This window comes from Rattus norvegicus, chromosome 4 (genome assembly GCF_036323735.1).
Source record: "Rattus norvegicus strain BN/NHsdMcwi chromosome 4, GRCr8, whole genome shotgun sequence".
Lineage (NCBI taxonomy): Eukaryota > Metazoa > Chordata > Mammalia > Rodentia > Muridae > Rattus > Rattus norvegicus.
The window spans coordinates 19,380,793-19,404,664 of record NC_086022.1 but is presented as its reverse complement, the minus strand read 5'-3'; the positions used below and the strand labels follow the sequence as shown (position 1 = coordinate 19,404,664).

At 37.1% G+C, this 23,872-nt stretch overlaps 1 protein-coding gene across 1 annotated transcript in view; it reads left to right on the top strand.

Moving 5' to 3' along the window:
• The window catches only part of Cdhr17 (cadherin related family member 17), a 97,405-nt gene extending 75,683 nt beyond the window's left edge, over positions 1–21,722 (top strand). Inside the window, exons 20-22 of the mRNA XM_063286908.1 lie at positions 7,608–7,738; positions 9,147–9,230; positions 21,537–21,722. Coding sequence (XP_063142978.1) covers positions 7,608–7,738; positions 9,147–9,230; positions 21,537–21,612 — 291 coding nt within the window. The 3' untranslated portion in view covers positions 21,613–21,722. The remainder of the gene's footprint in view (positions 1–7,607; positions 7,739–9,146; positions 9,231–21,536) is intronic.
• The last annotated feature ends 2,150 nt before the right edge of the window (positions 21,723–23,872 follow it).

Genomic DNA, 23,872 nt, shown 5'->3' with positions numbered 1-23,872 from the left:
GTGAAGAACTGAAAAGAGACATTAGTGCATGGACTGGCAAAATCTGTACGTCTTTATTTCTTTTACTGAATCTGAACTTTAAAAATGAACTTTAAAGCTATCCTGGTAGGTTCTAGCTCTCTGTGCTTGCTCCCCGACTATACTCACTGACACACTACTTTTCCAAAGCTAGATTTCTCACACCAAAACAACAACACTTATTATTATGTATCACATAGAATACTTTGCAATTAATTCACTTTAAATAATTAAAGCCCAGTATAAATTTTTAGGAATGTCTTTCTTCTGATGAGTCTTGGGTAGACTGAAGTACATCACAGTGGGTGATGCTTATACCACAGAAGCAGTCAGATGGAGCATCCCAGGATTTTGCTTTGCTTTGTCCTTTTACAGTCAATCTCTTGGCTTGCCCTCCGACCTGCCATTTTGTCCTCTAGGGAATGTAAAGCATAGAAAATATTCCCAACCAAGTGAGATTCATGCTTATATATAATAAACAAAATACTTTAATCTTACTTCTTACGACTAGTCATGCACCACTAAGGTCATTGTTTGAAGAACACTGTACCTATAGAAGCAACAGATGACTTTAATAACTGTCCTCTTATGGTTTTTGCTTTGGTCTAGTTTGATTTTTAATACAGGTTCTCTGATAACTCGCCTGACCTTGAGCACCATATGTAGCTAGAGATTGTGTAACCCTGAGAACCTTCCTGCTTCCGCCTTATAAACTCACTGGCCATTTGTGCCAGCGTATGTGGCCTTCTGCCTTTATTTTGAAGCAGGGTTTTACTAGACGGCACAGGATACACACAAATTGATGATGTCTGCTCTTCAGAAGATGAAGTGCTAGGGTTATGAGTGTGTGCTCAAGGATACATCGGCTCTTTACTTTTATGAAGCAGAAGCAGAGAGGAGAAATGTATGGATTGCAGTGAGCTCTCCCTGAATTGGCTAAGAAAGGAGAGTTCTCTCTGTGACATCCATTTGATAACTGCCTATCTCTACCTTTTGAACTAAATTTCTTTTGTTATTTCTATCTTCTTCATAGAAAAGCTTGACTGTCAACATAAGAAGTAGAGCTGTAAATGATCATACATTAATTAATTGCCCAGAGAACGCTGACAGACTCATGTAAAGAACTATTCTTCACTAAAATCCTACTAAGTCTGTATCATTACAAAGGATAAAGGAAAATATATTGAGTGATAATTTATTTTTGTGGCCTAGGAAATTAAACCTTGGGCCTCACCCGTGCCAGGCAAACACTCTGCCAATAAGCAAAGCCCTACATTTCTTTTTACAAAGTGTTGTGCAGCAGAGCCTTTCTAATGTGTTAAATCTGGCCTTAAGCTGTGGTCTCCCTGCCTAGCCTTCTGAGTAGTTGGGAATATAATCTTGCATAAAGACACACTGGAGAGTGTAACTTCTTAGTATAGTAAAATACAAATGCAATCAATCTGCCAATGATACCAAATTACATATAGAACAGTTAATGTTGAAACTGTAGATTGATAACAATAGATATAGAGCCTTCTCTGTAAGGGAGAAATTAAGGGGAAGAGAGACATCTTCATTTTACCAACCATAACGGGCATGATGGTAGCATCTTCTCTATATGAACTAATAATAACTGTTCCCTCGAACATATGGGAGATGGAAATATTTATTATGTAGCTGGAACCTTCTAGTGTTCAAGGTCTATTTGTGAGACTAGGTATTAATCCTAAATTGCAGGCATGGGGACTGTGATTAAGTCACCTCTCTCAAGTATGCCCGGTTAATAAAGTCTATTGCTGTGTCTGGAAGCTACATGTTAGACATGTGTTTGATCATTTATATTTATATGTATTATGCCACAATAACAAATCCTTAAAAACTAAGCTGCATGTGTAACTGGTGCACTTCCAGTCAACCATTTTTGAGATTCAGTCCTTGTCCAACTCTAATAGGAAATAAATACAGAATAACTGAAGAGATATGTACATGATTCCATTTGGAAAGGCATTGGCAACACTAAAGAAAAACAACCAGGTGTGTGTGTGTGTGTGTGTGTGTGTGTGTGTGTGTGTGTGTGTGTCTGCTTTATATGTGAACTAACCTTAGATGTATTATATATAAAATTTCTTTTTTTATTATTGTGCTTGATTACTCCTGTGTCTAAAAGTACAAATTGCCTCAATGGAGGCCTCAATGAAAGTGGGGTTGGAATACATGGGAAGGGTTGAAAGGGAGAAAGGGAAAGGAGACAATCATATAACATGTTACAATGTCAAAAATAAAAAGAATAATACAAACAAAATATGTTTATTGAAGAAAATAAAGGAAACAAGAGTCTCCTCATCTAATAAGATTGTATCTGGTTACTGTCCCTGAAGTCAATAGTGATTAATATTGCACAAAACACACAGGCAAAGTGCAATGGTTTTCTGCGCGGATACTGTGAGCAGTTATGGTGGTTTGAATAAGAATGGCCCATGGATTTGAATGCTTACTCATTAAAGGGGCAAATTCTTCTATTTGAGGAGGATTAGGAGGTATGGCTTTGTTGGGGGAAATGTGCTTCTGGAGGTAGGCTTTGAGATTTCAGAAACCCATGCCAGCCCCAACCACCCTCCTCCCTCTCTCTCTCTCTCTCTCTCTCTCTCTCTCTCTCTCTCTCTCTCTCTCTCTTTCTCTCTGCCTGTGTACCAGTATGTAGCATGTAGCTCTCAACTACTTCTCCAGCAGGATGCCTGCTGTGCCCTCCACCTTGCATCACACCATGATGATAATGGACAAAGCCTCTGGAACTGTAAGCAAGTCTCAGTTAAATGTTTTCTTTTATAAGATTTGCCTTGGTCATGTCTCTTCACAGCAATAGATTAAGACAGTAACCAAAGTGAGACAAATCAGTGATCAGGAAAATGTAAGAAATTAATTCATTTACATCATTTTAATTTTGATTTCCCCTTTTAAGCAGTGCCTTCTAGAGATGGCCTTGCCTTTTCATTTTAGAAAAAGAGGACAGGGGATTAATTGTTTTAAACTCTAGTTCTGTGTTTTATTTTAGACAGTCTTCTACATAGTTTAGTCTGACTTCAAACTTCTTCTCTTTTTTAAAACTTATTTCTTTGTTCGTGGATGGGTGTGTTGAATGTATGTATGTATGTATGTATGTATGTATGTATGTATGTATGTGCACCAGATGCATGTCTGGTACCTATGGAAGTCAGAAAACGACATTGCATACCACGGAACTTGACTTAGGATGATTGTGAGCTATGTCAATGCTGGGGAATGAGCCCAAGTCTTGCAAGAGAACAGTGTGCTAAGTGACTGTAACTCTTGATATGGAATGGCTGCCCCGAGTCCATCTTTGCCTCATAAGTGCTAGGATCAGAGCTGTGCACTAACACATGCAGAAGTGTCTGTCTTCATGGTTTAAAGTTCTCTGCTTCCTTCTTTTGTGCCATTATTTTTATTTAGTGGAATAAATTAATTAAATTAAGACCTGAAGTATAAGGGTAGATAAGAAGTATAAAGACCATTGTCATCATTTAAAGTTTGAAATCTAACTGGCAGTTCTTTTTTCATTACAAGAATTCTTGGCAAACATCTTTAACTTTAAGCTTAAAAATGTTCTGCCTAGCCATTCATTCATAGTACTATCAGGTCCCGATGCTGAACGACAATAATGTTTGAAATGAATAAGACTTTGTAGTGATGTCAAACCAGGTAAAGTCTGCTAAAAACGGTTTTTGTACCGATGGTAAATGATCTATGTCCAAGTGCAGGGGCAGAGCGTAGCCTTAGTAACGTGGCAGGTCCTGGCTTGACTTTTAGTTCTTCCTGTCCATAACTAGGTAAACCACGTCTGAGTCACTTACTATATTGAGCCACAGTTTCGGTCTGTCAACAGGGATTACTAACAGCCATTGTATTAACACTTCCTGGAGCACTGGCCAGAGCATAAGATGCAATTAACACACAACATGCTTCATCAGTGTTTTCCAATCGGCTGAAAACATACAGAAATATATTGTTTCTCATTTCGAAGCATTCAGCAACATCACTTAGTTCTCAGTCACAACTTCCACCGAGGAGTTATTAATTTTGTAACTTTTACTATCTACTGTAATCTATTTTACTATTAAAAGTTATTTGATATTTTCACTAGCCATTCATCCTGCATTTGAGAACAAATATTAAATGTAAAACCTATTGACAATCTTTTTTAAGATGACTCCAAAAGCAAGAGGTAAGTGGAAGACCATGAAAGGCAGCAGAAATAATCGAAATTGAGCCCTACTGTGCTATAGACGTGGACATCTGTTGGGACTCTGATTCCAAACACTGATGAAAGATTCCACGACAGACATTGTTATTATTATTGCCTTTCCTGTGAAGTAGAACAAGCTAAGTAATTAAAGTTATGAATCAAAGTAAATTAACTGCATGCGGCAGGAAGAGGTTTAGTGCATGACTGGATGACAGATGGGTCTTTCTTCTGTTTTCACCAGTGCTTTACCTGATGGTGAGATAAACTTCTGGTGACATCCAGAGTCCAGCACCTGGAGCAGTATGTCTCCTCCCTCGTCATGTCTATCAGTGTAGGGAATAGCAGGCCTGGGTCTGAGTCCACCCCTGCCTTTGGGTTTTTAGACAAACACGGTAGCATTTGAAAAAAATGTATCTCCCTACATTTCAAAACAGATATAAAATGTATACACTTTGTCCAGCAGTGAAGACATGATTTCAGACGAATTCTGTGAACTGCAGGATTTAATAGTTAAAGTCAATTTCCCTGAGAACATTGTGCAGCTAATGGGTGAATAAGATTTCATACCTAGTAGTGAAGTTTTGTATATAAATGCATCTATATTTGAATTTTCACATTAAAAATGGGATTTGATTTGATCAAATTCAAAGAATTTGACTGTCACTGAAAAGTCCAAATTCATCTTTGGAGGTTAAATTATTTTCTCAAGGTCACAGAATTATAAAATGACATAGCCAGGAAGATCATGGAAAACACAGCAAGGCGTGAAGTTTGAGGGATCGTGTGGCTAGTTTCGTAAATAAGGTACAAACTAGGAGGAAGAGGCCACAGCACACAGTCTGAGAAGTTCCAGTAAGTACAGGGGATGGTTTCCAGTAAATTAAGTTACACATCATTTTGACAAGTGCTGTGAAGGATAAACAAATGTAGGGCAGATGTCGTATCAAATTCTGGCTTGAAGGATCTGAGAAAGTCCCAGAAGAGATAGTGGAATTTTAGGTAGGTTTTGATGGACAGAAAGAGAAGCAGAGACATTAAGCAACAGCCACAGTTGAGGGAATGTAGATTTGTGAGCACATGGTTTATTCATAAAAGAATGATCAAGTGTGTTCTGAGACAGAAAGTGAGGTTGGCCTGAGGCAGAGAGTTAAGAAATTAGGTAGATTGACAAAGCCTGGAGAGCAGGGGGGAAAAAAAACCACAGGCAAGAAAGTTAGACAGGCAAGTGCTACACCAAAGACCAGGTAAGCCTTGACCTCTGTTGAAACTATTGTGCACCAAGGTCACCACCAGACTTGCAAATAAAGCAACAGCTTAATAAACCTTGTGAGCAGTGAGAGTAGATAAACCCACATCCCGTACCTTTCTTTCAAGTACTTTTGAATCACCAGTGGAAAGTGTGTAGCATGGGAGTCCAGGCTACACAAAATACACATTTAAATATTTACTTATTGTACAGAGATTACTAGATGTATTAGAATAGTTCAATGTGCTGTGCAAACATGTTTATTAGGATCAAGTGAAACAAGAGACACAAAGGGTCTTGTAATAAGCATGCTAGGCAAACAGAAGCCATTTGTATAGTATTAATACTTGAAGAAAGATTTTGCTCTTTTTTTTATCACTTCCCAACGTATTATCCTGACTTACCTTAGAAGACTGACATATTTCACAGTTACGTGTGGCTTTTTAAAAATAAAAATCATTAGATAAACTTTGGTGAGCACAAGAGAAGGCAAAATGGGGGGGGGAAGACTCAAAAATCTTTGCTTATTTTCAGATAGGAGAGCAAAAATAGCAGGTGGATCTCAAGCACGGTCTGTCAGTTTTCTACAGCTAGCTACCAGTATGTAGAGCTGCAAAGGCTGTTTGCAAGACTGTGCCTTGGTGCCTTGCTACACACTCTGAGAGTGTTGTGACAATTTTGAGTTGATAGCACAGGGCTCTGAAAGAAATGTGCTTTTTACATACACGTATGCCCGTGAACTCTATTTCTGCCACTTTAGACGTGGCAAGGTTACTCCATTCCCCTCTCCTGCTCCTTTGCAGATTCATGAGGAATTTGCCATGGTGAGCCCCTCTCTTCTGAGACTTGAATTAGGCACAACAGCAGCTGAATTATTTTGGCCTATCTTGGCCCATAGTCATTAGTAAATAAATGCTGTGCCTGGGATATTCAAGCTATTGTATGATCGTTGTATGTTGATTCCCAGAGCACAATGAGTATTCAATAAATACTGGTTAGAGGGAAGGGGTAAAGAGAGATGGAAGTGAGGAGAAAGTAAGCAAGTGTAGGTTAGAATTTCTCCTTATATGATGGCAAATGTATATTTTATTAGTAGCAGTATAGTACTTTAGCTTTTGAAAGGGAGTCTCATTATGACACCCAGTCTACACTCTAACTCCTTAGCTCTATTTATCCTCCAGCTTCAGCCTCCAGAGGACCTGGAACTCCAAGGGTGTGCCACCCCACCCAGCTATTTCTTAATGATCTGAAAATAAAGCGATGTGTCTAAGTGGCACATTGTCAACCTCTTGATCTGTTTATTATTTAGAAATTCATCACAGCAGTATTTATTTATGAAAAGTAGATCAGAGGATTTAAGGGGACATTACTTCATCTTAATCTGATTTCCCCATCTGTCTTTGTTCTGACATGCCCATACTCATGCCAGTCATACAATGTTTAACCTTAACAACTACCCAAATTCAACACAGCTATGATTCCTTTCACTGAATTGCACAAGTAATGGGATTTCATTCACCACCCCTGCTGATGGATCCGTTTTGCAAATGTCTCCTTTTGCTGCCATTTTCAGTCTTTCCTCCTCCCATGCTGTGCTTGTGAAACTGGACTTGTAGTTTACAGTACCTTAAATGGCTCAATGGATTCATAAACTTACCCTATGTTATGCTGCCATCTGCTGGATTCTACTGGTCTGTTGGCAAGGACGTTAGTCACAACCCACTAAATCTTATTCACTTCTTAGTCATGTCTTAGTGATCAGACTTGAAATAGTAATGGAAATTTTTATGGGGGGGAACATCATGATTCTTGGTAGAAAACAGGAAATCCAATAATACTGTGGCTTATTTTGAAATATTGCATTGTCTTGTAAAGAACTTGCTGACTCATCATTTTGCCATTAACTTGTCCCCAGAAAGACTTTCACAGAATCCACAAAGATATGTAGGAAATAACCCTTGTTCAATAATAGTTTATAGAATATTATAGGAATAATTGTAAAAATAATATGTAGAAATCCTCACAGTATATACTGTATCTCATATTTTTGTCAATCACATAATTGTTAATGCTTAGTAAGTATTTATTCTATTTCCTCAGATTACTACCTCTGTCCTAAGGAAGATCTCATATTACTGGAGACCTGACAGCTGGTTTCCAGTGGTGCTCACGCTTGCAGGAGTTCTTCTCGTGATGTGTCTTTACGCAGTTTCATGGTGCCTCTGCAAAGAGTAAGATTTCAGCTGTGTTTTCTCTTGAAATGAAATAAACCACGGGTGCCCTCAAAATCAGGTAGAAAACAGAGACAAAACCTTTTGGGAAGTTGCTCTGTTGTTTTTTGCTCTTTGTCATGAGTACTTTTTTTTCTTTTTTTTTTTTCCTTTTTTCGGAGCTGGGGACCGAACCCAGGGCCTTGCACTTGCTAGGCAAGTGCTCTACCACTGAGCTAAATCCCCAACCCCCATGAGTTCTGTTTTACATGTAGATTTTGAGTATTAAGGAAAATTTTTCTGTCCTGAAAGTTAATACTCATTACCAAAATGGTTGATTGAATGATTCTAGGTTCTAAGTTTTGGGTTTGTTTAAAATGATCAAAAATGATATGTCAAACTGTTCATATGCTTGATCAAGATTGGGGTCTCTGAAGATAGATAGAAGTCATAAAGTAAGAGACCAAAGAGCCTCAGTGATAATCTGGTGGCGGTGGGGGAAGGAGGCTGAGATAATCCTGTAATTATCTTGTGATCCTTATGGTTGGGCTATTGTGACAGGTGATAGGAACACAGGGACAGGAACAGGTCGAGAGTACTCTGACAGAATCATATCCTTTAGTTGAAAAGGAATTAGATTACATAGCAGAATGATAAGGGGAGACTAAATGTAAACGTTTTCCTATGGCATATAGAACTACTGTCCAAGGAGCTTGACATGAGAAAGTTTTACTGAAAAATGCCACTACAATGGGCTTTTGAAGAGGAAGTGGAAGCAAAAGCAATGGAAAGATATTGAAAATACTTTATTCATATCAAGGGTGATTCATTCTCCTTTTTATAAGCATAACAGCAGAAGTGGGTTTATATGGATCTCTTATCCTTCTAACCTTGTCTTTTATCCCCCTAGATGGACTGTAGATTCTAAAAGGTAAAGTGATAGGGGCCAAAGATAAAGGAAGCATTTGCAAGAGGTTTAATAAAAGGAAGATATAGGACAGTTGAAAAAGTTTTAATAGCCATTTGCTGGGCATGGCATAACATTGCACACATGAGTTCACAGCATCTGACGCTGCATACACATAACCTGATCAAAATCAACCTAGCCAAAATTCCAGCACAGACTTGGGGTTAGGGTACTCGTGATTTCTCACTGCTAGCTGAGGAGCTATTAGAATTCGCCTGCTGCTGGGAATGGGGCAGGGAATCTATGTCTTCAGGGATGGAGACTTTGACATGCTACCCACGTTCCAGTAGATTTTCTTTCATTCTTATGTATTCAAGTGACATTAAGAGGACTGAATGGGTTTATGAAAAAAGAGCAACTTGGAGTTAGCTAGGAAGGAAAGCAGTAGGGGATAGAGAAGAAGCCTGAGCTCTGATTTCTTTTAGCACACTCACATACACAGCTGTATTTGATTCTTTTCAGTGTTCCTGCCTGCTCAAGACTATTTCCTCACTATCACAGACATCAACCAAGTCTCACTGAAAAGGATGCTATACAGTTACCAAGGTAAAAGAGATCTGATGCTTTAAAGAAAGAAGTTTGAGGCCCTAAGTGATTCGGTTCATTTGAAATATAATATTATATCTATATCTATATCTCTATATCTATATCTCTATATCTATATCTATCTATATATCTATATCTACATCTATCTATCTATCTATCTATCTATCTATCTATCTATCTATCTATCTATCTATATCACAATGTCAGTTGGTGCTTTTAAAGTTTAATCCTAATATCTTTCTCGGCTTATTTCTCTTTTGTGTAGAGGAAGGCTACTGATTTATTTGAGTTAATTTTATATCTAGCCACATTGCTGAAGGTGTGACTCTAACCAAGCAAGTGAAAGATCTGTATGATAAGAACTTCAAGCCTCTGAAGAAAGAAATTGAAGAAGATCTCAGAAGATGGAAAGATCTCCCATGCTCATGGATTGGCAGGATTAATATAGTAAAAATGGAAAATTTTACCAAAGGCGATCTACATAGTCAATGCAATCCCCATCAAAATTCCAATCCAATTCTTCAAAGAGTTAGACAGAACAATTTGCAAATTCATCTGAAATAACAAAAAACCCAGGATGGCTAAAACTATCCTCAGCAATAAAGGGACTTCAGGGGGCATCACTATCCCTGAACTCAAGCAGTATTACAGAGCAATAGTGATAAAAACTGCATGGTATTGGTACAGAGACAGACAGATAGACCAATGGAATAGAATTGAAGACCCAGAAATGAACCCACACACCTATGGTCACTTGATTTTTGACAAAGGAGCCAAAACCATCCAATGGAAAAAGATAGCATTTTCAGCAAATGGTGCTGGTTCAACTTGAGGTCAGCATGTAGAAGAATGCAGATCGATCCATGCTTATCACCCTGTACAAAGCTTAAGTCCAAGTGGATCAAGGACCTTTACATCAAACCAGATACACTCAAACTAATAGAAGAAAACGTGGGGAAGAGTCTTGAACACATAGGTACCGGAGAAAATTTCCTGAACAAAACACCAATGGCTTATGCTCGAAGATCAAGAATCGACAAATGGGATCTCATGAAACTACAAAGCTTCTGTAAGGCAAAGACACTGTTGTTAGGACAAAATGGCAACCAACAGATTGGGAAAAGATCTATACCAATCCTACAACTGATAGAGGGCTCATATCCAAAATATACAAAGAACCCACAAAGTTAGACTGCAGGGAGACAAATAACCCTATTAAAATGGGGTTCAGAGCTAAACAAAGAATTCGCAACTGATGAATGCTGCATGGCTGAGAAACACCTAAAGAAATGTTCAACACCTTTAGTTATAAGTGAAATGCAAATCGAAACACCCTGAGATTCCACCTCACACCAGTCAGAATGGCTAAGATAAAAAACTCTGGTGACAGCAGATGCTGGCGAGGATGTGGAGAAAGAGGAACACTCCTTCACTGTTGGTGGGATTGCAGACTGGTACAACCATTCTGGAAATCAATCTGGAGGTTGCTCAGAAAATTGGACATTGAACTACCTGAGGACCCAGCTATACCTCTCTTGGGCATATACCCAAAGATGTCCCAACATATAACAAAGACACATGCTCTACTATGTTCATAGCAGCCTTATTTATAATAGCCAGAAGCTGGAAAGAACCCAGATGCCCTTCAACAGAGGAATGGATACAGAAAATGTGGTACATCTACACAATGGAATATTACTCAGCTATAAAAAACAACGACTTTATGAAACTCATAGGCAAATGGATGGAACTGGAAAATATCATCCTGAGTAAGGTAATCCAATCACAGAAAAACACACATGGTATGCACTCATTGATAAGTGGCTATTAGCCCAAATGCTTGAATTACCCTAAATGCACAGAACACACGAAACTCAAGAAGGATGACCAAAATGCAGATGCTTCACTCCTTCTTTAAAACGGGAATTAGAATTCCCTTGGAAGGGGATAGGGAGGCAAAGTTTAGAACAGAGACTGAAGGAACGCCCATTCAGAGCCTGCCCCACATGTGGCCCATACATATACAGCCACGAAACTAGATAAGATGGATGAAGCAAAGAAGTACAGGCTGACAGAAACCAGATACAGATCTGTACTGAGAGACACAGCCGGAAATACATAGGCGAATGCCAGCAGCAAACCACTGAACTGAGAACAGGACCCCCGTTGAAGAAATCAGAGAAAGGACTGAAAGAGCTTGAAGGGGCTTGAGACCCTATATGAACAACAATGCCAAACAACCAGAGCTTCCAGGACTAAGCCACTTCCCAAAGACTATACATGGACTGACCCTGGGCTCCAACTGCATAGGTAGCAATGAATAGCCTAGTAAGAGCACCAGTGGAAGTGGAAGCCCTAGGTCCTGCCAAGGCTGAAACCACAGTGAACGTGATTGTTGGGGGGAGGGTGGTAATGGGGGGAGGATTGGGATGGGAACACTCATATAAAACGGAGGGTGATGGGTTAGGGGGATGTTGGCCTGAAAACCGAGAAAGGGAATAACAATTGAAATGTAAATGAGATATACCCAATTAATAAAGATGGAGAAAAAAACTAACAACTAAACAATAAAGGACAGTATTTAAATATTGAAAATGTGATTTCCGATATTCAAAACTAAATGAAACAGTTGTGAAAAAAATTTAATCCTTATCTTTAAATTCTATATCAATTTTTAAAAGTAGCCTTATTCATCAATGTTTATTGACCACACAATACATTTCTAGGCCTGGAATCAAAGCAGAGAGCAAAGTCAGACTTGAGATGACAATTATAATCTAGTGTGACTGAAAACATTATCGTGCTTTTAACCTCAGATTGTTTATTTAATGGTGAGGAGCAAAGAGGCCGAAAGAACAAGAACAAATACTTTGCAGAAAGTTTACTTAGCATAACATCACAATACATTACTTATTTCTAGAAGATTTAATATGAAATACTAATAATATGCCCTATAACATGAACTTTAAAACATTCCCAGTTATGTGTTATAATACATCAGAGTTTATTCATGCTTCTAACTCTAGTATTATGTTGCCCAGGTGTACAAATTGCTTTTAGAAAGTGAATTGCAATATCATTTATTCTTTGCATATATTAGCACCAAAAGACTTATTTTGCATTAAAGATTAAAATAACTATTTCAAAAATGTTCTCTAATAGGTGTGAAATTTCACCGAGTGTTGGCACCAAGCAAACCACAAGACTAAACCTGCTGCCTGGAAATGACAAAGTAAGGACAAAGAGCAAAAGGACGCTGTAGAGTCCAGAATGCCTGCTTTTCATTTTACAGAATCTAGACAGTAAAAGCACTTATAAATAACTCATAGTTAATAGTAACTCATGAATAGAAATGAGAGAATTCATTCAATTCAGTTCAAAGTGGGAGCAAAACTTGAAGAAAGTAGAGCTTCCGCCCACTTTTCAATGATTTAATGCTGATCATGTCAGGGAGGAGACAAGGACAGTGCTGATATATTTGTAGGGGTCGAAATGAAGGTGAGTATTGCTGAGATAGCTTTCAAGTCTCCTTTGTTCACTCTTTGAGTGAAATTAAATTACGTAGGTAATGTACCGGGGTCACTACTAAGGGTAACTTTAACGTCTGTCCATCTTTATCAACACAATTATTCAGTGAATACTTGCCACATGTCAAACTGTCTCATGGGCGCGTACCTGTTGGAGTATTCATTCAAGATATGGTCTTTTAAATGCACTTGTCATTGTTTAAGTAAGGATTTTATGTACCGATACAATGTGGTTTTATCAAGTCCCTCCCTCCCATTCTCTGTGCTCAAATCTGCCTTTAGGTTCTTCCCTCTTGAATACGAGTATCTCCTCTTGACCTAAGACGATGTGTCCCCTTATTGAATACGTGCTGCCAGCATGTATATGTGGATAGAATCTTCTAGAGCCTGATTAGCTACCATAAGAGCTGCATCCTTCAAGAAAACTGACATTTCTTCTTATTTTTGTTTGTTTTAGTGCCAAAACTCAGTGAACTTTCATACCTCTTGCAGAACACATTTGAAATGTTTGTTTTAATCCTTAGCACACACTATGCACTTCAGTACTAACATGAGCAGTTTTGAAAGGACAGACTTTTTCTAGCTCCTTGGCTAGGATGGGACTGCATGACTGCCCTCCTGCTTTATGCTGAAACTTAATTGTGTTCAGGTCTTGTATGTGCTTTGCCAGCCAGTGTGATTTTTACATGGGAAGCTCTTTACACAAAAGCACTGTCTTGTTCTAGTCATCCATTGGATCTTACACACTTTCCACCCTTCTTCTGCAATCATCTCTAAACCCTGGGAGAAGGAGCTCTGATATGGATTGTGATTAAAACAATGACTTAAAACCTGGGTGCTTCTGAGCTGCAGCAATAGATTTCGCCTAAAACTTGATATGACTCAGTGTCTTTGACAAGTAAAATATTTTTGAGTTAACTTATATAACATTAATCCATGGCATTATTTCAATGGTCATTTATTCAATATTTACCTATAAAGGTCATTTTTCCAGAGTATTTGAAAGTATTTTAGGAGATATTGCATGGATTTCACTATCATAAGCCAATGCTTCAGCTTAGAGAAATACGAGGAAAATTTTGGAAAGATTAATGCTGGTAATTGAAAAATTCTCAAAATGTGTAGTGCATGTAGTAAGCACCATAGTATTTCAGAGATTTACAAAGTTCCTGTGCGGTAGAACATGCAGGGGAACCACAGAAGAATAAATCTAGGAGGTTACGTAAAGAATTTGCATTGTTTTACAGACAGGAAATGGAGTGTTTATTTTGGCACTAAATATGGCTCAAAAACTCCTCAACCTTTCACAACTTTTCCTTGCCCTTGGACCAGCATTTCTCTCTCTTTTGTCTTTATCATACTCTAGGATTGTGCATGCAAATTCATAGTTCTGTGGTGCCGTCTTCTCTAACTCTCCCTACTAAATTAGGTTAGGTGCATAGACAGAGGCTGCACACACTGCATCCTTGCTCTGTTGTGCAGTGTGAATGGGCATGTGTACATTATCCAGAACAGTATTTCTTTTATCTTCCTGATTGAAGCAATTTTAATGTGTTTCCCATGAAGCGAATTATCACTGAAGTTATATTTGCACACAAATGCTTATGAATATCTCAAATATTGTGGAGGTAATACAGAACTTACGTTTTATTACCCTTTCCTCTTCCCATCTGTATTTCTTTCTCCCTTCAGATTACTACATTTTGACAGAGCTACCATCATATGTTTTACAAACACTATCAAGCTTTCCACTGAACTAATTGAATAACTTATTCCCTGGCTTCATTGTGTCTTCTGACATCTTTCATGAATACTGACAGTCCTCAAACATGGTCAACATGTATCATGACCCATCACTCCTTTGTACCTGCTCTTCCTTTCTACTCATTCTAGACATGCTTCCCCATGATAATCCTCAAGACTTTGTCATCAACGTTTTTACACTTCCAAAGTTCTAGATTACAAATATATTCCTTTTGGTTATTTCTCAATTTGATTCAAAATATTCAAATATTTATCAACTTTTCCCAACTTTTTATATTGATTGCCATGCTTCTTTTTCTTTTTTCTTTGTTGTATTCAATGCCTCTCTCTCTCTCTCTCTCTCTCTCTCTCTCTCTCTCTCTCTTTCTCTCTCTCCTCCTTGTGTGTATGTGTATGTTTCTCTATGTTCTTGTGTATGTATGCATATGTGTGTATATATACATGTAGGCATATGAAAGACAGAGGTTAATGTTATATATCTTTCTAAAACAATTTTGATGTTATTTTTGTAGACTGACACTCACTCCTTAGCTTGGATTGTTGACTCTTGAGCTCTGGGATTCTATTGACCTATATGTTCCCTCCCTTATGATTAGTGTTATGTACATAACTGACAATGTCCAGTATCTGATTAGGTGCTAGATATGCAAGCTTGGGTGCTCATGCTTGTGCGACAGGCCCTTAGGGAACCATATCCAGAACCCTGTGTATCTTCTTTATTGTCTAATGTTAAACTTTGCTTCTGTCTGTCTAACATCATGGCTGCAGTCACAAGCACTTCATATCTGTCTTCCAGTGCCTCCTTTAAACTCATTTATAGGAACTCTCCAATCCCAGTGAAATTCACATATCTACTGTATTACACTATGAATCTTCAGTGTGTCTCCTGGGAAAATGTCATAGTTCTGTCTTAACTCACTACAGTTTATGACAATTCTTTTAAAGGGCAGCTCAATGTAACCAGGCTAACTATAGATTTACATCAATTGCTTTCCCACTTTGAATAAGGATCCCTGACAGCTCTTGCATTTTCCCCCCTAATTTCTAACATATCTCTATCTTCTCACTTTGAACTGTGATATCTCTGAACATTTCACAAACAAAAAGACAAAATTAGATTTAAACTCACTCAGATGTGCTTGGAGGGATGCCACAGTAGTTCACAGCATATGTTGTTCTTAGAGAAGAACCAAGTTTGGTTCCCAATACCTACAACTGTTGGCTTAAAACTGCCTCTAACTGAATCTCTAGGTAATTGGCTACCTTCGGTATTTATGGATGTCCACATACACATGTATATGCCTACATGCACACACACACACAATTTTCAATAAACAAATATTTTAAAAGCTCTCTTGGGTTCTTAAATGGCCCCAGCAGAAACCTAGTCCACTTTCCAGATATCATAGTCTTCATTCTCATCTCAGTGTTTATCTCTTGTTATGTATTAAGCATCCTTCTCTGATAATTTCATCAAAAAAAATTTTTGCTCTGTTTCTGCTTTCTAATTAGTATGGCCCAAGATGGCATTTTGCTTTTCTCAAATTCTCACAGTTCTACTTTAAGGTACTTTTTAGTGACACCCTAGATGTACCCTTATAGGAACCCAACTCAATTGTTCTTAATGAGAAGCATTCAGTAACTGTATCCATTGCTAAACTCCATACATTTATTCAACTCAAAAAGACTTCATATAATCAATATTGTATTTATTTGTCCATTACCCGTACAGTTTAGGAGAGAATTGGCCTAATTGTGCTTTCTGTAAACCTGTTTTTGGAAATCCAGCAGAAAGATAACACTAAATGTTCCTGAATGGGCAATAGTGTCAAACAAAACAATTTCTCAGTTCTCAGATATCTTGTATATCAAGGAAAATGGGACATAATTGCAAAGCATTATATTTATTAGTATTTAGAAGGTTAATAATAATTCAAGCATCTGCATATAGTGATAAACCTTGGACTAAAATATTAATTACAAATCTTTTTCCAGCCATCAGTAGTTTGTGATGAAAATGCAGTAGATCCTGGTAAGAAGCATATCATATCAATCAATACTCTTGTTTCTAAAGCATGGAGAGCATGCGTAACACTGAAAAGGAGCATTGTTGTGTGACTTATATTACACTATCAAGTTTTTACTCTAATAAAGTTATTAAAAAGGAAATTAAGAATGCTCACTTATGCCTAAAGATCCAGGTGTCTTATAAATTATGGTACTCTTAAAATAGCTATTGTGTCGTTTTTGTCATCACAATGATTTATAAAGTTTGTAGGTACTTTTTAAAGTGTATATTACCAAAATTCAGACCTAATTCTTTATTTAACTAGTTTTAAGTACTTGTACTATCTCCCATTAACCCCCATTGCTCCTAAACAGCCTTAATTGATCCTTTTTTCATGCTAGGAAATTGCACTTGAATTTACCTTACTCTTTGTTTCCTGTATGTCTAAACAATTCAAATTCTGTATCCATTGCTATTTTATAAAGCACAAACTATTTATGGATAATATTGCAAGAACCTACTGGAAATAAAAGTTTTGGCAAAGATCATATTGCCAATTTTCCAAACCATTAGCTGACAAAGATGAGCATGTTTTCAATGTTTGTCGAGATACAGAACCCCAAATATATTCTGTTACTTTGGTTATGATAGTGCCATTTGTAGTTTGTAACTCTGTCACAGTGTGCTACACCTTTGTTCTTTTGTAAAGGAAATCTTTATATATAGGCTGCTTATGTAGTTTGCAAGTTTTAGGCCATTTCTGACCTACTTAACTCTTCCTCAACTAGTCAACTCGTATTTGAAAAGAGGATTGAATTGCTTTCCTCTGGATAAACTCTATTGAAATGTGCACATCTCTATGGTGCTTAGAAAATAATTACCCAGTGTATATAATAAAACTGCTCTCTGTTATCCTTATTATATACTTATTTGAGGACAATATGAAATGTCAACTAAATTATTATGCCTTGTGCTAAATAAATACTATGTATTCAAATTATGTTTGATTAAAGGGAATTTTCTATTTGAGTTTTTCCCGGTAATCTTTAAGAGTGTAAATAACAAGGATCAAGGATTAATAACAAATTATGTACGCAATCAGGTACAACCTACTTTTTTCCCAGAGAAGTTTTAAAGCAGATTTGAGGAAAGAGAATAGTAGCACAACCTTGAGGACTTCATGTGATACCTTATCTTTGTCCAAAGATAGTATTAAGCTCCGTATGTGGACATTATCTTTGTCTCTGTTCCTCTGTCTTCTGTGTGTAAAGATAGAATACGGTGACATTTTACTGAAATGTATTGTTTCATTCAGATGTGGAAAGTATAGAGAGAGAAATTGGAATTTGGAATATTTTGGAATATCATTGTTTAATTTCCACACACTCCTAGTCTGTTCTTTTTTATATAATCTGTAGTTTTCATTATTCAGGAGTTGCTGACACCCATATCCAAACAAAGGTTTTGGTTAACTAAGGATGGAATAACAGGAACGACTAGTTTATGCCTCAAATGACTCAAATGTGTGCTAAAAGTCTTATTCTCTGTCTCCAGAGGCAACCATGATGTTCTCCTACAACTTAATAAATTACCATGCAAATATATCATTATGATCATATAAATACGCGGTGAGTTAAAGAAGCCCTGAGGACATGGACAAGAAACAGATGGAGTCTGAATGAATGTGTTTTATTGATAAGGACCTGTTGCAGCACATCACAGGAACTTGGCAAAGCCTTTCTCTGGTCAAAATCCAAGGGTTTACCAATAATTGACCAGAATGTACAGAATCTAGCAGTGCATCGTCTTTCTTTCTGATGACTGAAATGTGATACTGTGCCATTATGGAGACTAGCTAACTTCCTGTCTCCAGGTTACACATAAGAAAGGTGCTGTAGTATCAGATTATTGCATTGAACTATGTGTAGAACGTAACATAATAGAAAATGAAATGCCTTGCTTGAATCTCATTCAACCCTTCAGCAAAGCACATTCATGCCAAATGCTGCATAACTTGGTCTTTGAAACCTGACTAGAATGATTTGGGAATAAAGAAATGATAGGCACACAGGCATGCATACAGAAAAACTGGGATCAAGTAGGCTTGTAAGCCCAATAGAACTAGTTTATGTGTGAACTGCCATGCTATTTTAATTTATACATCAATGTAAAAGATAAGATATGGATTTAAATTTGTGAAAAAATGCCAACAAATTTTCTGTGGCTACTGAATTGTCATATGTGTTCAGCCTTGGATGGCACTATTTTACAGATACTGGATGATAGACCCCCCCAAGAAAGAGGAAATGGTTAATATTACCATCAAATTATTTCTTTCATGCTTTTTAATCAGTTTGTGTTTAAGGAATGAGTTTATATCCTTCATATTTGAGCTAGAGTGTTAACTTATTTAATTTTCTCATTGATTAAAACCTAATATAGTTTTGCCAATTTCTCAAACCAATTTTATTTCAAATTATTTCTGTTATATAAAAGATTTCCCTTCCTAAACTTTTCTCCATCAATCTGTGCAACTTGGATCAGGTGTTACAACAATGCCCTCTTCTCCATATAGTCCATATGGAGAGCTATTGCCCCAGGAAAGATCAGTGATTACTTTATGTATGTTTCTGCATACATGCATGCACCTACACATGGAGACCTGATGGAATGTTTATTTGTGGTTTTGTTTGTTTGTTTGTTCTATAACCAGCAGTGAGTATTTTCAGCCAGTTAGGTTAACTCCACACATAGTTAGAAAACGACTCACACATATTTGTTCACTTTTTCTTCCATTTTTTTCATGATTTTGTAAATGCTTACGATCTTCACCTTGAAAATAAAATGAAATGGAGCAAAATAATACTAGGCAACTGAGTTTACTGTGAAATGTATCATTCAGCTCTTGTTTCAAGAAATGGAATAAAAGGAAATACTGATAATTAATTCCAAAGAACAATTTGTGTGGCAACTGAGTCACATAAATACCAACTTTATCTAGTACTCACTCCTCATTTCATAACTACGTGCATGCCTTCAATTCTAGGACTGCCTCTCCTGCAGTGTATCCTAAATTTATCATTAGAGCGGATTAGAAGATAGAGCTTTCCTTCTACCATGAATGACAAAAGTCCCTACACTTTCCAGTAGTTTTCATAAAAGTATAAACATATACACTCATATGAGGTTTCCAGACATCCTATGAGCTAAACACTGTCTTACTCTGAAGATAGATACAGTGAAAAGTCACGAATCTTGTACAGGTCACATAGCTGGAAGATAGGGAAACAGGATTCACAAGTAGTCTGGCTCCAGAACCTGCATTTCTACCCTCAAACCTCCCACAAAACATGTTCAATAAGGCCATTTTGGTTTGATGAGTGGCTTTTGGTTAGACTATTTGAAATTATTTATCGTACCATTTGGTTTGCATTTGTGCATACCCAGCATGTGTAAATTGTGCATCAACTTGAGGATTTCTTCTCTGCGTGGCTTCTAGCACATTTGTGATTAACTCCAAGTCCCTAGTAATGTATCAGTGTCACATTATGGAAAGAAATAAAAGTGCTTCCCTTTGGAGTCATTTCAGCATAACAAGTTCTTACTTGACTACCCAACTTCGTGCTCCCATGTTTACCTGCTTCTGGAGTCTGAACCTGTGAGTGCCTGAAGGCTGTCTTGTGAGTTCATTTGTCCCTGTCTGTGTGTCTATCCCTATGTGCATCTGTGGCTTATAAGCACTCTCTATCTATCTATCTATCTATCTATCTATCTATCTATCTATCTATCTATCTAACTATCTATCTATCTATCTATCTATCTATGACTGATGTTATAATCTCTCCCTAACAAAGGGCTTCACTCTGTATTTATTGAATCACATAGACAGCAAAGCATCATATGGAGTAGGGAATGAGAATGTACAGAAATATTTAACACAGTTTTACAAGGCATTAAATCACTCACTCCAACTTATCGCAACTAACTCATCTAACAAATATCACTTTTTATTAACCAACAGCAGTAAATGGTTGCCTTCAAATTTTATGGTAGATTTTGGGAAGTTGCTTTAAATTTATGCATTCATAGCTTTCAGCAAATGGTTCACATGCATTATGCTGGTTCAGGGCCATGGAAGAGTATATATGTAAGATTTCAGCGATACATTAGTGTAGGTTGTAAAAGTTGATTACATGTGTGTACAAAGGAAGTAGGGTTGGTTGTTACAATGTTCTCTTAAAGACAGGTCAAGCAAGGAGTTTGAGTGTACAGTAGACTTAAGTGATTACAAGTGTATTATTAACTCTGATTGTGAGCCCCAGCAAAAGTTCTGGTTTCTTAGAACATAAGAGAATTTTTTCAGAATGGTGCATCATGCAATTCTCCTTGCTAATTTCTCAATGAGACTTCTCTTTAGAACCTAGGAAAACAGAATGAGCAAATATCATTGACAATGGGGAGAAGAGTTCCTCAAGAGCAGAAGTGAATCCATGAAGCTTCTTAAGAGAGTGAAGGCATTTCATCAGCAGAATGCAATAATAATAGAAACCAATAGATGCTTATTATGAATTTGTAAGGCAACTAAAATTAATCTAAATCTCTTCTTTATTCGTCTCTTATATGTTATACATAAGCCAATGAACATATACTTGAGATTCTTTGGGTAATTACTGAAGAACCTAGCATCATAGGGTGCATTATTATTTTCCATAAGATCAATAAGTTTGGAAATCTATGTGGCAATAGAAGCAATAATAATTAATCTTAACACCGTATAATATTTCCATTGGTATTATCTTTTTAATAAAATTATATCTTAAGACATAACTTAATATTTAAATTTTTCTAAACTTTCAATCACCTATTTTCTTTCATCAGTGGCAGAAATGCAATATCTATTTAATAGTCAGACAGAGGATGTCATGAATGTGTCTTGATGTCAAGATACTTAACTTGATATTCAAATTTTTACTAGAATTTTAATTCAGTATTTCTTTCTTTCATCAGTGACAGAAATGTAGTATCTACTGAACAGCCAGACAAGGGGATGAGAAGAAAATTATTTCAATGGAAGACATTTTGACTTTAACCAGAAGAAAGGTTACTATATCTCCATGTCCATCACTTTATTTGAAAAGGTCTTTGAAAACACAGCTTTTTAACAATAAAAAAACCATCAAGTTTTCCAACACAGCCTGATACTTTTGTATAACCTGTTGCATGTTTTGATGTGTTTCATTTCTACCACTGCACTTAGGCTAAGGCATATATGCCATAAAGATATGTTTGTCAACAGTTAAGAATATATTTTGGCATAATTATTGCCAGTTGAAAATACACTAATCTAAATTATGCTCAAATTGCGATGTATCTCAATAACTAGTCTTAATGCATTGAAGAGTAATGGTCATTATACAGATTAATTCAGAGCAGAAAATGCACACTGGAAGACTAAATTCCTTATTAAGTTAACAAGATATTTGTTTTTAGTTTTGAAAGACAATGCCATGCCAATGAAACATTGTTCAGATTGCCATGGACCTTAGACTGCATACGTCATGGGCCTACCATGGAACCAAATATCACTGTTCTGCTAAAGGAACATAGCAACAAAATAACTCCTTATGATATCTGGTATAAGATCAATACCTTGTTAGTCCACCATCAAAGAAGCTTCCTCTTGCAGTAGATGTGAAATTGTAATTCTTTAGCATACATTCATCTGTTACTGTTTGGTGCTCTGGGGATAAACATTAAAGACCGTGATTGAATGGTTAGCTGAAAATAGAATTTTCAGAAGGGTGCAATGGGGCTTCTATTCTGGATGAAAAGTAATGGAAATGAAAATGAATAGTAGGAAAGAGAAATAGCAAACAGTAGTTGCAGCTTTCAAACTGTGATGGCAGTGGTCACTTTTCCGCTGGCATTCGCATACCGTGAAAGATTAGTAAAAATTAGATTCAGGCTTTTCTCTCTTCTAAGAACTAGGTCACCTCATGTAACTGAACAAAGACTCCCAGGGCATGGTGTATGGCCAGGGTCATCACAACATGTAGTCCTTGGGACCTCTGACACTAGTCTGGCTAATCTAGCTATATTGATACTTTTATTTTACCCTGTATTGGTATAGACTTTACTCAGTTTTTGCCTCAGATGGTCTGTTAGAATCAACATGGCATAATCACATGGTCATTTAGTGAATTCCATATCCAGATGTCTTATGATTAACTTTTTAGAAATAGCATTTTTATTTCATTTTCTGTTTCTTAATGTTGTAGAACTCACTGCTGAAGACGGCTTGGATTTGTCATTTAAACCCATTCATGCGTCTAAAAATAGGTCAGAGTACTATTTAAAGAAATTGGGTTTTCTTGTTCCTCTTTGTGAATAGGGAATACCTAAAGGAATAACTTTTTTTGGCTATTTTAAGGTAACATCACAATATACCAAGATGTGTGGGAACAAAACAAGCAAACAAACAAATCAACCCACAGGAGATAATTATTCTTTGTAGTATGTGGATTTTCCTCTCCCCACACTTTTATGCATGCCCTAAACTTCAAGCCCTATAACTTCCTTACCTTGCACACCTGCATGAGCAGTATGACTCTAAGGATACTATGTATCAATGGGATGTCATATCCCAACAGTTATGGTTCCATGGGCTTACTATAACAGAAATATAAGGATTCATTTAACCCAAACAAGACCACAGACATCTATTATTTTCTATTTTTGACCAAGATCCTTTCCTCAGATGGATATAAAGAACACCATGAAATCATCACTCTTGTAATGTGGGTTTTAGGCAGAGCTGATCTCTCTAGCACAGCTGCTGTAAACTTCCCAAATGTGGCTACTTCTGGGCAGAGTTTGAGCCTCCTTGCTCTCGCTCTGATTTTTGTACTGGAAAGTCTTATAATGGGAACCAACACTGTCCTCTAAGAATATTGGATAGCACTAATCAAGTTTATGCTTCTCTCTCCCCAAATAGTGATGTTTTTAATACACTGGTTTTTGCCATAGAGGAGATGGCTTCAAAGCCACACGTATGGCCTTTCCTACAGGCTAAAACATGAATTCTGTAAGAACTGAGCCCAACTCATGTTATACATGATTATGTGTCTGAGACTAAAACATGTTCAGCAAGTAGAAAAGACTTGAGAAACTTTCATCACGTTGGACTTTGACCAAACTGGACTTGGCCTGAGATTCTTTATTTTACCTGACGTCTAGGACCTAAATTTCTTTCTTTCTTTTTTGTTTATCCTGGGGGCCAGATGAATGGGTTTCTTTAGCTTACAGTTAAGGAAAGCCAGGGCTGGAGCTTAAGGAAAGAACTT